The 15,819-nt window shown below is 47.3% G+C and overlaps 1 protein-coding gene across 6 annotated transcripts in view; it reads right to left on the reverse strand.

Annotated features, from left to right (window-relative positions):
* Window positions 1–15,819, reverse strand: part of ect2 (epithelial cell transforming 2) — a 77,686-nt gene that overhangs the window by 25,924 nt on the left and 35,943 nt on the right. For all 6 annotated transcript variants that reach the window (XM_054749618.2, XM_054749617.2, XM_054749614.2 and 3 more), the window contains 3 exons: window positions 3,281–3,377; window positions 2,975–3,056; window positions 1,242–1,320 (listed from right to left, as the gene is read on the reverse strand). In XM_054749618.2, coding sequence (XP_054605593.1) covers window positions 1,242–1,320; window positions 2,975–3,056; window positions 3,281–3,377 — 258 coding nt within the window. The remainder of the gene's footprint in view (window positions 1–1,241; window positions 1,321–2,974; window positions 3,057–3,280; window positions 3,378–15,819) is intronic.

Here is a 15,819-nt window from a genome sequence, read left to right on the forward strand (position 1 = left end):
GCAGGTCTCTGTAGTAAAAGTGAAAACTTAAAAGCAGTAGTACAGGGTATCTGCAGGTTTAAGGGAGCCAGATTTAAGACCTTTTAAGACCTTTTTTAAGGCCACTTTGACCAAATTTAAGCTTGTCGTCGTCTTTCTCCGCTTATCCGGGTCCAGGTCGCGGGGGCAGCATCCCAACTAGGGAGCACCAGACCATCCTCTCCCCAGCCGCCTCCACCAGCTCCTCCGGCAGGACCCCAAGGCGTTCCCGGACCAGATTGGAGATGTAACCTCTCCAACGTGTCCTGGGTCGACCCGGGGGCCTCCTGCCGGCAGGACATGCTCTAAACACCTTCCCAGGGAGGCGTCCAGGAGGCATCCTGACCAGATGCCCAAACCACCTCAACTGGCTCCTATCGATCCAGATCAAAATTTAAGCTATTTTTTAAATTAATTTTAAGCTATAATTTCCAGCTGTTGCCTGGAACCGGTGCTAACCACGTCGCGAACGTGGGATTAGCCATCCAGTTACCATTAAACTTGCACTTCTCCATGGCGCAAGCACCCACTAGCTTAACCAGCTAACGTGCTCATCTAAAAATAGCCCCCTTTCACAACCAACTGAATGTGTACGGTTCCGCTTACGCCAACATCATACACAAAAAATGCTGAAATTCACGAAAATGTCATAGAAATAAAATAATCTAGTTTATTGGGTCTTTGGTAATTTAAGACCTTTGGAAACTGTATTTAAGGATTATTTGTCATTTCTAAGGATTTTCAAGGCCTTAAATTTGGAAAAGTAAATTTAAGACTTTTTAAGGACCCACGGATACCCTGTAGTATGACCTGCTTCAGTGGGTTTTCTCTCAAAAACAAGCATGACAGCACAGCCTGGGTTTATAAAGATTTGGCTGAACAATCAGTAAAATTTGTGGTAGAATGTCCACAAATGAAAGATGGCACCAAATGGTGCACAACACCACTTTCAGAGAAACAAACACAGAATTACTAGGGAGGACGAGTGGGCGAGAAATTCCTCCGTGATCCTGAGAGAGACCGATAAGGTCTTACAATGTTTGTCTAAAGGTGGTTCTTCAAGCTGTTCAAACTCAGGATTGAACGTTGTTTTCCCACAAACAGTTTCTATATTCTGGCAATTGTTTTATTAAATGCATAATTAACCGCTGTGATGAAAAAATGATAAGGCCATACACTAAGAAAAGCATAAACATGCACAAGGCAGACATTCTCACACTTACAGGACAACCATCAACTTCATAAACCACATCAAATATCTGCTTTTGGCCTTCAGTCTTCCTTTTGTCTTCGTTGATGTGACTAAAGGGGAAGAACAGTGGATCATCGTTAGTGAAAAAAGGTACCGTCCATTTCAGCTTTATCAAATATTATCCTTTTCGGATTAATGTGGGTTAACAGAATGGACGATATGGCCTAAAATCTGTATCACCATGTATTTTGAAGCATGTGTGGAAACAATATACATCATGAAATATTATTTTTCTTCCGTTTATACCTGTGAAAATAACCTTTGAACATTCTTGCACAGATAAAGTGCAGCAGAACAAATACTACTAATATTATAGATGACCTTTTAAAGAACATTTAACATTCAAAACATATTTTTAAAAATTCTAAACCTTTCATGTCATGTTATGTTTGTTTTTCCAATTAATGGAACACACAAAGATCTCAAATTAATAACAACAAAGACACTTTAGGTAAAATACAAGCCAAATGTGATTAAAACACAAAATTCAAGATAGCTGAACTGAAGTAAAAAAAAAAATATATGAAAACAGAAATAAAATTTCTTCCTGCTTTTCTGGTTAATTTAAAAAATGTTTATGTTATTTTGCTCATAGAATTTAAGTGTTCACTAGTGAATAACTGTGGCTAAAACTGTGCTTTGCTGCATTTCATGTCGACAATATTAACTCATTCACTGCCATTGACGACTCAAGTCGTCATTTGCATTTTTTTACTGTTTGAGCATCGGAACGAGCCCCCGCGCTGAGAGAACAAACATCTCAGCCCTGAAGCCGATCTTCATCCGCATACGTCACAGATCACATGATCAGGAAGCAACACATCCACGTGTTAGGAGATCTTTTGGGCCGTTCCTGTAAAAAAAAATGAGGCGCGAACCGGAAAAGCGTCTGCCGATCACAATTCGACAACAGATTACGAAAGAACGGTTAACGCTCGAAACACGCCGCTTCTTCCTGATGTACGAGGTGAGTCTCCTCTTTGTTTTGGTTATTTTGGCATCGACATCATGCTAGCGCGCAACGTTCTGTGACTCTTAAAAAAAACGGTAAAAACAGTGAGAAACGCTGGCAGCGAAGGCCGTTAGTGATCAGGAAACGGCTGGCAGTGAATGAGTTAAGATAAATAGGATGAAACTCCAACCTTTTCTCTTTTTAGCCGTTCTGTATTAATAAATGGGAGAAACAGCTGAAACCAAGGCAACAGATGGAAAATTGTTCCAACTAAACCAAGGGAGATGTCCAAAACGTTTGGACGCCTGTGTGTTCATCATGTGTTATAAAAACAAACAGCATTTGAAAGGAATTTGTGTTGACGAGCTATTCACGTAGACTGGACTTTACTGTCACGCAGCATATTTAACCGAGGGTGTTTTTCTGCTCGGCATCCAACTCCTTCAACCCAAACCAGATCAGATCATAACCAACGTTGCCTTTTCTTCTTTACGAGGACTCTTCCATCGACCCGCTGCACTCAGCTGCAGGGTCGATGCGGCTCGACGACATTCATGCACAGTGGCGGTTGGCTGATAAGACTCAAAATCTCTACAGGTTGATAAAATTGTATCACATCAACTTTATACCATTTACATCGTGCATTACTAGTTCACATATGAACTTAGATTTAGATTTAAATATAAATAATGAACACTCTAAATGTGAAACTACAACAAAAAACTAAAACTGTTGGGTTGAAGTGAACTTACGTCATCACTTCTTTCAAAGCCTCTATTGCTTCCTCCAGTGTTATCTTGTCTGGGTTGTCATCTGGCGTGTGTTTCTTTATATCTGGACTCCAGATAAGAGGAAGAGGACATTTGGTTGGACAGTCGCCGATGAAAACCACAATGGCAAAAGAATAGAAAGGAAGGGACTTCAGACAGGAACGACTCATCAAGAGATAACAGAGATAGCTAGCAGGTGTGGAGGGAAAGGGAAGGAAAAAAATACAAGACAAGACAAACAAGAAGGGTGTCTAAACATATGCCTGAGTGTCTCTGTGTGTGTATTACCGCTGAGGAGGAGGGCCACACTTGGCAGTCTCTGCACTGGTCTGATGAGTAACTCCACGAGCGTCTGCCGGCCACACTCAGGTTTGGCCTGGTTGATCTGTTTGTGTAAACATAAGTCACAAAGTAAATCAGGAAACAAGAAGTATCTGAACGGTGTGTGTACTAGGGGTTGTATGAACTAGTCGACTAGTCGACTTCACGGCTCTGTAGTGACTTTTTATGCCTGTCATCGACTAGTCGCCGTCACGTGATAATGACCGACACGATAAAGTCCTCGAAAAAGACAGCAGGTGACGAGCCCCTGCGCGTCGGGAGGCGGAGGCGACATGCTGCGCCAGAGCGTCGGTACTGACACCGGCGGTAAAAACGGACATTTAACTAAACTGTGACCTTTTACCTCTTGCAATTTAACCTTCCCCTCACCCCCATCCTAACCTTAACCAGCTTGCGCATGCAAAGCTCTGATTGTTGACGCGCTCCAGACATCTGCGTCCTGAGCACGGCCACAGTAACATTATCAAATCAGGTGTCGCCACCTCAAAAACAAATTCAACATGCGATCGTTCATGTCGGCTCATTTCCTTTTATGTTTTATGTCTTTTATTCGTGCCTGATGCGTTTCGCTGCTGCGGAGCGAGGCGCATCACCTGCTTTGTCCTGTGGTGACGCACCTCACTGATGCGGCCGGCGAGCACTCCGCTGTTTTTGCGGTCGGTAGATCTTTTAGAACTGCAGTTCAAAGGTAACTCATAAGGTGAATATATATGAACCCAGGTGGCAGTTTTTCTTAAGGATTGAGAGGAGATGCAGGAAGATAATAAACAGGCAGGACAGAAAAATAGTCAAATAAAAACAAGTTAGTTTTTGTACCTGCTGGTTGCAACAAACAGACACCATTGAAGGTAATCAGAAGTGAGGAACAGAAAATGAAATAATTATTTTAGTCTTTAGAGCAGCAGGAACTCCGAGAGACTGCAGGCGCATCAGTGAGTTTGCGGCCGCCGCGCAGGGGGAGGGGGAGGGGGGAGAGGGCTGAAGCAGAAACTACCGTTGTTAAAAGAAATGTGTTTAACTTAGAAAATGTGGACGCAATTTTAATTGTCAAAAACTCCAGCGAACCTACCGACCCCCGCACCTCCGCAGTCAATGGACAGAAACCACAACCGCCCAACAGGAAAGGGAGCAAGCACAGCTTCCATTATTTCAAAATAAATCGATAAACAAAAAGCGTTTTTTGTTTCAAATGCACAGGTTTAACAACTTTTAACAACTACAATGGCGGTTGAACTTTAAATGCACAAAAGTAAGCCATAAATACAGTTTCCACTATCAAGGTAGTCACCCTTTGTTGATCCAAACACTGCTGATCTCTCAACACAAATGATGGGCAGATTAAACAGTTCATTTCGATGCTTCTCCCACACAACGGGTGTTTGGATCTAACTTCCGCGTTTATTGCTCAGACTGTATCGCAAGATCTCGAAAATCCCGCGGATGCTTGTTTGCGCACCTCAGGTCTCCGCACCGGAGCAGAGCCGTTGCATAATTTGAGTTCGGAAGCGAGCGGCTGCGGAAGGCGGGGGCGGAGCGGAGGTAGTGGAATTTTGGGGTAAGTGCTACATAACGCTTTTGCTGCTACTGCTGATGATATCCAGGACTTCACTTATTGTGATTATATATTATTATTTTGTATTAAGCAACTGGATATAAGCAGCTATAAAGTGTAACCTTTTACATTATATTATAAAACAAAGCCTGAGGTGGTCCAGAGTGGGGTTATTAGACTTAACAGCTCATCAGCACAGATCTGAAAACAAAACCCAGGTGAGGAAACAGGTGAGTTGAGCTGCATCTTCACAGAGTGAACAAATAATTTGACAAATTCACATTGAAAAGACAGTTTAAAAAAGCTTAATTTCTATGAAAAAAATATGTTGTTGTATGCAAGAAGGTCACTTCTTACATAAAAACTAAATAATTTTTTAAAATGTAGGAGGAAGCTTGTTCAAATGTGTCAACACAGTGAACTTAAAACAAGTTTTAAACAACAATCTTTGGACGGTGCAAGGTGAGTTTTTAAGTTTCTCTTTTGACTAAAGGTTGGTTTATGCTTGACGCGTCCGCGAGGTCCGCATGGCGAAATTGCGCCATTTTAACAACCACGCCCCTCCACCGCGCCTCCGCACGGCCCAAAATTTCCGCAACGCGCACCTAGGAAAATTTCTAACCACGCAGACAGTCGGACGCGGAAAAACATGGCGGACTGGCAGTAACTAGTATGGCAGAGGTTCGTAAATACAGACATTTGTATGATTCAGCTCTCAGAGATCACCGTGATCAACATGTTAATAATTCTTGGAGAGAAATAGCTCGCACTGTCGGAAAAGACGAGGACGCTGTTAAAAAATGCTGGAATGCCATGTTGTAAACAGTAATTTCTACTTCTACTATGGTGTAGTGTTGGACGCATGCCGTAGAGCTCCATGCTGCCCCCTACAATATTGGCTCACCGCAGAGACAAGCCGCAGTAACCATAAACGCAGCAAGTTGTGAAGCACGTTCCATCCGCGAGCGGCATCACCAAGCGGAAAGTGAATGCGTCAAGCATAAAGCAAGCTTTAATCGTTGCTGCAGCACGTTGGTGTAGATTCTCAGTCATCCTGGACATGATCATCCTGAGAGTTTCAGCTGAAAACAGCTGAACTTTTTGGTTTTGTTGAAGACATCCTAGAGGCTTCTTCAGTTCCCATACTTTGGTTGTGGTCAGAAACAGTTTTTTTTTATCTTTCTTTCTTGAAAACATATTATGGCATCTTAATGCCATGATCATCAGCTTAGCCGAGATGAAAATGAATCGTTTTCAAGTGGAAGATAAGTACGCTCTATCCAGGTTGGGAATGAGTCTCCTTTTAGAGTTGTCCTGGTTTTAGTGGAGGGGCTTCCTCTGTGGTGGCTGGGCTCAGCCTTAGGGATTTAAAGATGAGGAACCCTGTTGTTGAGGGTCTGACCTCATGAGGAAATTACTATGCAGTGATTTTCTCCAAAATGACTGTGCTTAAATTGCTCTGAAAAGCAAATAATCACATCAGCGCCAAGAAACTTCATTTCCCATGATGCTTTGCACACGGAAGCATTGTGATGACGTCACCGCCTAGTACCAGAAACACGTTCTGCGCATGTGCGGGAAGCCGTGGAGCTTTTCCCGCGAACTAAGACCATAAATCTTCAGCAGAGACAAAGAATCCTCGTTCTTTTGCCCAGGATACCTGGCGGTAAGGACACGCTTGTCAACGCTCCGACTCCCTTGAGCACGCGGAAGCTCTAAGTGCCAAGTTGAGCCCACGGAACTGCTGGAAACTAAACTGCAAGCCCATCAGATCTGCTCGTTTCTGCTCCCCTCCAGCTGATGTTTGAGGACACAGAACTGCGGAGGAAAGCAACAACTCCATCAAGCACGCTGTAAGTTATAACTCAGCACAGAAAGAAACTTTGCTGTCTCTGTCCAGCCCGTGGAGAAACACTCGTGAACGCCAAACAACGGAGAAAGCATCAAACCGACGGACGACGCCGAAAGCTGCGGAGAAACACGGAGAACCGTCAAATCAAAACAGTGAGGGACGCTTCACTGTTCTGGTGATCAGAAACTCATCTCTTTCTCTCATTCTTTCCTTCTCCCGTTTCCTCAATAGTCTCGAATAAGCAATAAACCGCGTCTATTGCTTAAAAGTAGCTTCGTTCTTTCCTCTTTCGTCCCAAACACGTCAGTCGGGTCATTTTGAAAGAATAAACTGCTTATTGATCATTGTTTGGTATCTTTAAATGTTTTCTGCTTGGCCACGTGGTTAAACTAAAAGATATTATTCGTGATTAATCTTTTGTGTTGTTTCATGATCTTTTGAAATGTTTTGAGTGATTTAAGGTTAAGTTACTACTGATTCTAAGTGCTTTGGAAGTTAAAGTGCAAGTTGCCACCCACACTTTAGCCAGACAAAGGGGTCAGCCATCTTGTATTCAAGACTCCATTTTGAATCCATACACACACACACACACACACACACACACACACACACACACACACACTACTCCTTTGTGAGAACAAAGGACCCCATTCATACATCCTCCATCACATGCAAACACATCCATCTTCAATCATATCACATGGTTATTATTCATCTATTCCACTGTTTATTCATTTGACAAATTGTTAATTAAATGTTATAAAATTCAGATTTTTGTGTCCAGTAGCTTTGTTGTGTCGAAGAGAAGTCTCTGCTCCAAGGATTCTACGAACTTCAAGAAAGACTGATAAGAGTTTTGGATTCAATTTTTCCCCGGAAAAAGGGGAATGGTGCCCCGTATATCTAAGAATATCTTAATTAATTAATAAATCAGTAAATATTCCCATATTTACAGAATTTATTGAAGAATCCAAAAGTAAGTTGAAGCTTACTAATTGTTCGCTCCTAATAACCCCAACATTTTATTGGTGCCCCGTGTGAGGCTTGGATACACAGAGATTTCTATCCGGCACAAACAAACAAATAAATCCAAAGAGCTTGAATTAAAAATAATCCGTTGTTCAGCCTTGAACCAGCAACAGAGTGGTGCTGATTTCGCTGAGCAGGAAGCTGCATCGAACTCTCACCAGTAACTCAGTGCTTCTTTAAAGGTGCAACGTGTAAATTAATTCTGGTTGACCTTTTAGGTTAAAAATTCAGTTTTTCCTTAAAGGTGCAACGTGTAATTAATTCTGGCTAACCTTTTAGGTTAAAATTCAGCTTTTCCTTAAATGTGCAACGTGTAATTAATTCTGGCTAACCTTTTGGGTTAAAATTCAGTTTTTCCTTAAAGGTGCAACGTGTAATTAATTCTGGCTAACCTTTTAGGTTAAAATTCAGTTCCTCATTAAAGGTGCAGCGTGTAAGTAATTCTGACTAACCCTTTTAGGCTAAAATTAACTGCTAATTTAGCGACTTTAACTCACAGTGGCTATTGTAACTAACTGAAACCTTCACTCAAAGACTGATAACACCCTGTTTGCTAATATTCTGAAGGAATAACTAGCATATTTAACACTGCAAGTGTTGTAAGACGTTGCTACGGCAACGCACCAGCTTTTGCTAAAATACTGAAAGGAATAGTATTTTAAGCGTCAGTCACGGCATTCCGTGCAATCTTAAAACGCTAAAACCTGTGCGCACAAAGGTTAATTTAGTGTTTTTCTGCTACAAAGCTAGCAGTTGCTGCCCAAAAGGTGCAGTTTGAGCTATCTGCAGAAGCTCTACTAGGCTATTTTTGGTTCGGTTGTTAAAATGGAGGGACAGAGTAGTGAACTGACCAACTCCCAGCAACCAGGTGACGCTGCGGCCCACGACTATGAACCTGGCCTACTTTCTGGACAAATATTGTCCAAACTGGTCGCGGTTGCTCGAGAACCCGACTACCCTTCTAGGGATTTCACTGAAGAACAGCGTAGCGACGAGCTGGAAGCTGTAATTGAGCAAATAGAAAACCCGGATGGTACAAAACCAATCCAGGTTCACTTAGCTAAGTTAGCCCTGATCCTCTATCAGAGAGAACTCCAACATGATCGAGAGATCATGAAGCTCCAGAGCATGCTAGCTGAAAGGCAGCAAAATGGAAGGCAGAAGGATGACGAGGAGGAAGCCAGCACCGATTCTGGGGAAGATGGGGAGAAGACCCCGCCCCCTTCTGCTGATGACAACAGACAGTGGGAAGGGGGGGAACACCGTGACTCTGAGGCTGAGCCAGAGTGCTCTCCCACACCGGTACGAAAGCAAGCCGGCAAAGCCAACCAGGGTCCGCCCAGGACGATCGCCAAAGACCAATTGGTTTCCTCCACCCAAGGTAGCGAGGGACCGCCGTCCCGCCGTAAAGGTAGGCTACCTCCTGATACGGCTCCATACGATAATCAACAGTATGTGGTGTGGGACTCTCTGGACGGACGCACGCCGCAGGGGAGAGATGAAGCTTATCTGTCCCAACCTTCGGCCCCGTTCCCTACACACACTATAGGGCATTCAGGACCATCTAGGGGCCGAGGGCAGTTCGCCCTCGAACCCCAGGTTGGACCACCACCCTCATCTTCACGGCCTTCTCAATCTGTGAGAAGTCGACCAGCTGAGCGGCACCTCTATTTAGACCGCTCCCCCAGTCCACGAAGGGTGCAAGGTGCCGGCTGGGGTTATGCACAAGCCCAAGCTGCACCTCAACCATCCACCCATCCTAGCTACTCCGGTATTCGGCATGCCGATAACCAGCTGCATGACCAAGCATCATACGCCAGTCCGTACCCGGACAGAGCGTATTACGCAGAAGCCCCAGTTGAAAGACGCAGGCTGCACTTCGCAGACGTGCCCCGGGAGGAGGACCTCCCAAGACACCCACGTGACGTGCCAGCAGCCCGCCACAACATGCCGGACCCCGATTTGGGCCCCAGGAGTCAACATTGGGAGCCCAGAGCACACCAGCGATATCCAGCGCCCTCTGAGACAGACCGTGGGTCAGAGTCAGAGGATGACGCGCCGTACCGTGAGTCAGGGCTCCGTGTACGTCAAATTGAATCGCTAGCTAAAGACATAGAACGCTTTGATCCTAACACCAATGAATCCAATGTCGACGATTATCTCAGGGAGATAGAACGTTGTCTGCTTGATCTTCCAGCACCCTCTTCAAGGGAAAAGCTCAAGCTAATTTGGAAAACCACATCTAGAACGGTGCACGGTTTCATGGAAACTCTACCACCTGACATTCGTGATCGGTACTCCTCGCTCTGCCGAGCGTTGAGAGATGAATACGCCACGTATGCAGACTCTGCGTCAGCTACAATGGGGGCCTTCTCCATCAAACACGGGAGGAACGAACCCCCCAGAGAGTATTATCGCCGACTCAAAAGTGCTTATTTCCAAGGTCGAAACGGCCCTGGGCTCGAGGAAGACCCTGCCTTCAGATCCCTGTTCATTCACAACCTGCACGAGTGTGTTCGATCCGAAGTCTCAATGTATTGTCGGATGAAAAAACTGACAACTCAGGAGATTAGGAGATACGCTCAACAGGCTTGGGAAGCCGGCGGAAAGCCCCAAAAGCCTGACGCACATCACCGCGTCATGCACCTAGCTCCCGACGCCGAGCCGCGTTTGGAGCTTGAAGGCACAGAAGCTCCACCCACTAAGCCAAAATCTGCTAAACCTAGACCTGTTAAACCGCGAGAGCAGTCCCAATCTCCTCAACAGGGGAAGGGGGGTGCTGATTGGCCGCCTAGGTCTGGACAATCAGACAGGAAGTGGCCCAACCAAAACCAACGGCAGGCAGGTCGGAACAGTGGAAGGTTTAAGGAGCGCCGCCCACAGGTAGGTCCCGAACACAAGTCCGCAGGTGAGTACTTGACCAAAGCCGACCTCCAGGAGATGTTTCAGCAGTTCCTAGCTAAACAGAAGGAACAGCTGAGATCTGCAGGAGAGACCCCTGCACCAAAGTCTTCTTCTAAGAAGCCAGACCCAGAGCCAACGTCCGCATGACTAGGCGTGGCTCAACCTCCCAGCGTGGCCAGGACCTACCTGATCAGCTGGGGGAACACTACTGGTAGATCACAGGAGTCTCCTGAAATCTACCCCCCAGAGAAACCTGATACTAAATTTCTGAAGTTCCTTGGTGACTTAACAAACCATGATCATGCTCGCCGTTTGTACTGTAGCACCAACGTAGGTGGGTGCATACAGGTTGATGCTCTGCTGGATACCGGCTCAGAAATCACCCTGATGTGCTCCACATTGTTCCATCGCGTGTCTGACACCATGCGGTCGCTCGGGAAACCAGTCCAGGTTGAACCTTGTGACCTGAAAATCACCAGCTACACCCAGACCCGGGAGTGTATCACTCACCGGGCGTGGCTGGATATCACCTTCCAAGACATGACTCTGGTTCACCCGTTTTATGTCTGCCAGCTAGACACTGAACCACTTCTCATTGGTCAGGACCTGCTTGAACGTCTAGCTCCCCTCATCGACTGCCAGAAGGGTCAACTGTGGGCCCAGGTGGACACACCTAAGCCCTGGAACCCAGATAGCAGCCGACCATCCTCCATTCTTGAGGTCAGCATAAGTGAGCCGCAAAACCCTTGTTCCAAGGTCATGCCCCTCCCTACGGCTCCCACAGACGATGTCCGCCTGCAAAGGCATGAAACCGCTCCTGGAACTCCGTTCCGCACACATTCATCTTTTCTCTGCTCGCTGAAGAACGTCAGCCTGCAGCCATATGCACCACACATAGTTGGTGGTCTTACCATCAACTGCACCCACATCTCAGATGCTCGCCTTGCTCTTTGGTCTGAAAAGTCAGCCATCAGCCAGCAGACGTTTGAACACCTGCGTCAGAAGGACCCCCTTCTGGTCAGTGTGACACGTAGCCATCGGCTCTTGTCACCTACTTGGCCGCAGAGGCTCCTGAAAGCGCCAGAGGTCTGCTCTCTGACTATCCAACTTGGAGCAAGACAGCTCACACATACATTCAGCATCATACCACAGCTTGATCCACCTGCACTCATTGGAGCAGATCTGCTGGTTCGACTCGGTGCCCAGCTGGACACTTGCAATCAAGTCCTTTGGGCCCGGGCCACACCATCCTCTGAGCCTGGCTCAGAAGGCCCTGAACACTTGCTGTCCGGTCAGACCATTCCACAGGCCTGCCGTGCAGTGGTTGAGGCCAGCACGGTTCTGCCCCCACAGGTCAAAGGAGTGCCTGTTCGTCTGACTCTGATGAAGCATCAGAAGCTGCCAGGCACACAGGCCTTCTTCCAGCCATCACCACACTTCTTGGAGCTCAACTTAGCCGTCTGTGGCACGCCACTCTTGGAGCTGAACAATCGTTCTGCCTACTTGTTGGTCGAAAATCCGACCCGGAGTCCTATCCACATGCCGGCAGGAAAGCCCTTGGGCATGCTGATAGATAGCTCATTCCATGACTTCGAACTTTCAGTCCCCGTGATCGGACAACTTCCGTTGTTCTTGAATGACAGACAGGTTGGTGTAGACACATTCAGTACTTTCCCTTCACAAATGATTACCATCAAGCGGCATGAAGCCCTTCCTGAGGAACCCATTTGCAGTGCAACCTTAGATACTGACGGTGGTCAGTGTCTAACGGTTTTTGCAATAAATACTCAACCCTCTGAGTCACCGGCTGAAAGCCCGGAACACCAGAGACCCTCCTCCTCTGAACCTTATGACGGCTTCGAGGCCGAAGTCAGCCAGCAGCTTGACAAAGCGGATGCGCTGGAGTCAGAGGAGCAGAGAGCAGAGCTTAGAAGCCTGTTCTATGAGTTTCAGTCCATCTTATCCAGGGACTCCCTGGACTGTGGACTCACAAACCTGCATACGGTTCGCATTCCAACGAACCCGAATGCCCCTCCTACTTTTGTACGTCAGTACAAGATTCCCCTCGCTGCTTATGAGTCGATCCAGGAGATCCTCGATCAGCTGAAGGAGAAAAACATCATCAGAGAGTGTAACTCCACTTACAACTCTCCCATCTGGCCGGTTCTGAAACCGACTGGGAAATGGCGTCTCACCATAGACTATCGTGCACTGAACAAACAAGTACCTCTCTCCAGGTGGCCTATGATCCATTTAGATCAGGAGCTAGCCAGAGTCAGAGATGCTCGTTTCTTCTCTACGGTTGACGTAGCCAACGGCTTCTGGACCATGAAGGTTGAGCCGGCGGACCAGTATAAACTGGCTTTCTCCTTTGGAAATCGCCAATATACTTGGAACCGCTGCCCCTTTGGCTACTCTAACTCACCTGCCGAGTTCAACATCTTCCTCCACAAAGCCATGTCAGATGCTGCTTCCAGAGGGAACCTCATATATGTCGATGACATCTTGATGAGGAGTCGAACCTTCGAGGAGCACCTGGCCGAACTCCGTCACGTGCTGCAACAGCTCGCTGACGCCGGAGCTAAATTGGCGATTCTCAAGGGACAGTGGTGTCGAACCAAAGTGGAGTATGTTGGACTGCTGGTTGGCCCTAATGGAGTCGAGCCCCAAGCGGGACGCATTAGAGCCATTCAGGACATCAAAGCCCCAGCTAATCTGACCGAACTCAGGAGCTTCCTCGGAGTCTGCAACTACTCCAGGCAGTTCATTGAGGAGTACGCTGAAATAGCGAGGCCCCTCACTGAGCTGCTTCAGAACGACACACCTTTCGTGTGGGACAGACCCCAAGAACACTCCTTCCAGTTCCTAAAACAGAAGTTGGCGTCCGCACCCTGTCTGGCTTACCCAGACAAGGATAAAGAGTTCTACATAGAGGCTACTTTCTCCTCTCACTGCCTGAGCGCTGCTTTGAAGCAGAAACACGATCAGGACATGAGAGTTGTGGCATACGCCAGCAAGCCTCTGAGCAAGGTGGAACTCCAGTTCTCAGACTGCGAGAGAGCTCTCCTCTCTACAGTCTGGGCCGTCGAACACTTTCGTAGTTACATCGGTGGACAGAAAGTGATCATTGAAACGTGTCATCAGCCTGTTACCTTCCTAAACAGCCAGCGTCTGCGCGAAGGAAGAGTGTCAAACAGCCGCATTGCGACGTGGATGATGGTGCTCCAAGGATATAACATTGAGGTCAAGTATGGTCAGAACACCAAGCTAGCGCTAGGACAAGGGCTAGCAGGCTGCCAGCACTGTGACTCTGACTCCGTCATGGGCCCCCTGGACACACCTGCCGCAGTCTACCCAACCGCATCCAATCATCGCTACTTTGATGAGAATGTTTGCCAAGGGCTTCCGAAAGTTTACACTGACGGATGCGCCTACCTTCACGAAGGCCAGCTCCGTGCCGGGGTTGGAGTCGTTTGGGTGGACTGTGACACCAAGCAACCAAATCACTACCGGTTGGGCCAAAAGTCTAGTCAGTACGCCGAAATTGCTGCAGTGTTGATAACCCTCCAGCAGGCGGCAGCCTTGGACATCACTCAAATCGTCCTTTGCTCTGATTCAAACTACGCTAGACACAGCTTCATCTCTCACTTCCCCATGTGGAAGGAGAACCACATGAAAAACGCCAGGAACAGAGACGTGAAACACTCGGAGTTATTCCTAGCGTGTGATCTGCTCACCACTGAGAAAGGCATAATGGTCTACTGGAAAAAGGTCAAAGGTCACTCCAGGACCCTAGGTCCAGAGAAAGATGGTAATGACGAAGCTGACCGCCTTGCTAAGCTCGGTGCTGACCAGGGAACCTGCTGGGAATTCAAAGACGAGTGGCTTCCACCCAAGGCCGTTCACGAGGTCTGCGCGATTACTCGTCGCCATGCTAAACAGGCAGACGAACCTCAGAACGTTGGGGTACCCGTGTTTCTAGGCAGACAACCACATCAGGGGTGGACCGTTAAAGCGCCCGAGCGCCAATGGCGCTAAATTTTCTCGTCGGGCGGTAAATACTTGACGACTTACCGCCCGGGTGGCGCCCAAGCCTTATTTGTCATTTACACACCGGCTTTCACCTACATCATGGCCCCGCCCTGTAGGAAGCCGCCGTTTTCGTTTCGCGCGCGTGAACCTGCGCGCCTCTAGCCACGTTCTGCACTTGTACGATTCGTGCACGTACTGCACATTCTAGTTATAGTCACGTGAACTATAAGTTCACTATTAAAGACGAAGTGGAACCACGCTAGAAACACACAAGCACGCAGGAAGATCGCGCCACCACAGGGATGGGATTTCTTGATGAAATCTCCAGCAAAACGCTTTAAAACTGGTGAGGAGAAGCGAGACAGTTCGAAACGGTATGAAGCAGAGAAGCGTGTGCGTAGGTGGAATGATTCTTGGCGGTTTAAAGAAGAAGGGAGGCGCAGAGAATGGCCGTGTTCGAGTTGAGCAGCGCATCGCCTGGAAAACAGGCGAGATTAGACGGAAGCAGCGGGGGGAGTGGCTGAAAGCCGGCGTTTCGCCGGGGACACACCGGCCGCGGAAGCGCCCGAAGCGCCGAGAAGCGAATTGCTCACGAAATTCGGCCGCTGCTCGCCGCTCCTCAGTTCAGATCAGACGCGCCCCATTTGAGGCGCGCCTCGGCTCAGCTGTAGTTTTTCTTTTAACTACTTGTCCTCCATTTCCTCTCTCTTTTCCTCTACGTGTGTGTGTGTGAGAGAGAGAGAGAGAGAGAGAGAGAGAGAGAGAGAGAGAGAGAGAGAGAGAGAGAGAGAGAGAGAGAGAGAGAGAGAGAGAGAGAGAGAGAGAGAGAGAGAGAGAGAGAGAGAGAGAGAGAGAGAGAGAGAGAGAGAGAGAGAGAGAGAGAGAGAGAGAGAGAGAGAGAGAGAGAGAGAGAGAGAGAGAGAGAGAGAGAGAGAGAGAGAGAGAGAGAGAGACTATGCTGTGAACCAGTTGTTTCTGCCAGTTGAATCTCTTGGATTTTCCTGCATGTGTAGCTCGGGGGTGACGATGGCTGAAGATATCGCGTCAGCGTTCACATTTGTTTAATTTTCAATTTTAATTCTGGTGCCTGTTAGCAGCTGAAACATCCTCACGTGC

The sequence above is a fragment of the Nothobranchius furzeri genome, chromosome 16 (genome assembly GCF_043380555.1).
Source record: "Nothobranchius furzeri strain GRZ-AD chromosome 16, NfurGRZ-RIMD1, whole genome shotgun sequence".
NCBI classification, from domain to species: Eukaryota; Metazoa; Chordata; class Actinopteri; order Cyprinodontiformes; family Nothobranchiidae; genus Nothobranchius; species Nothobranchius furzeri.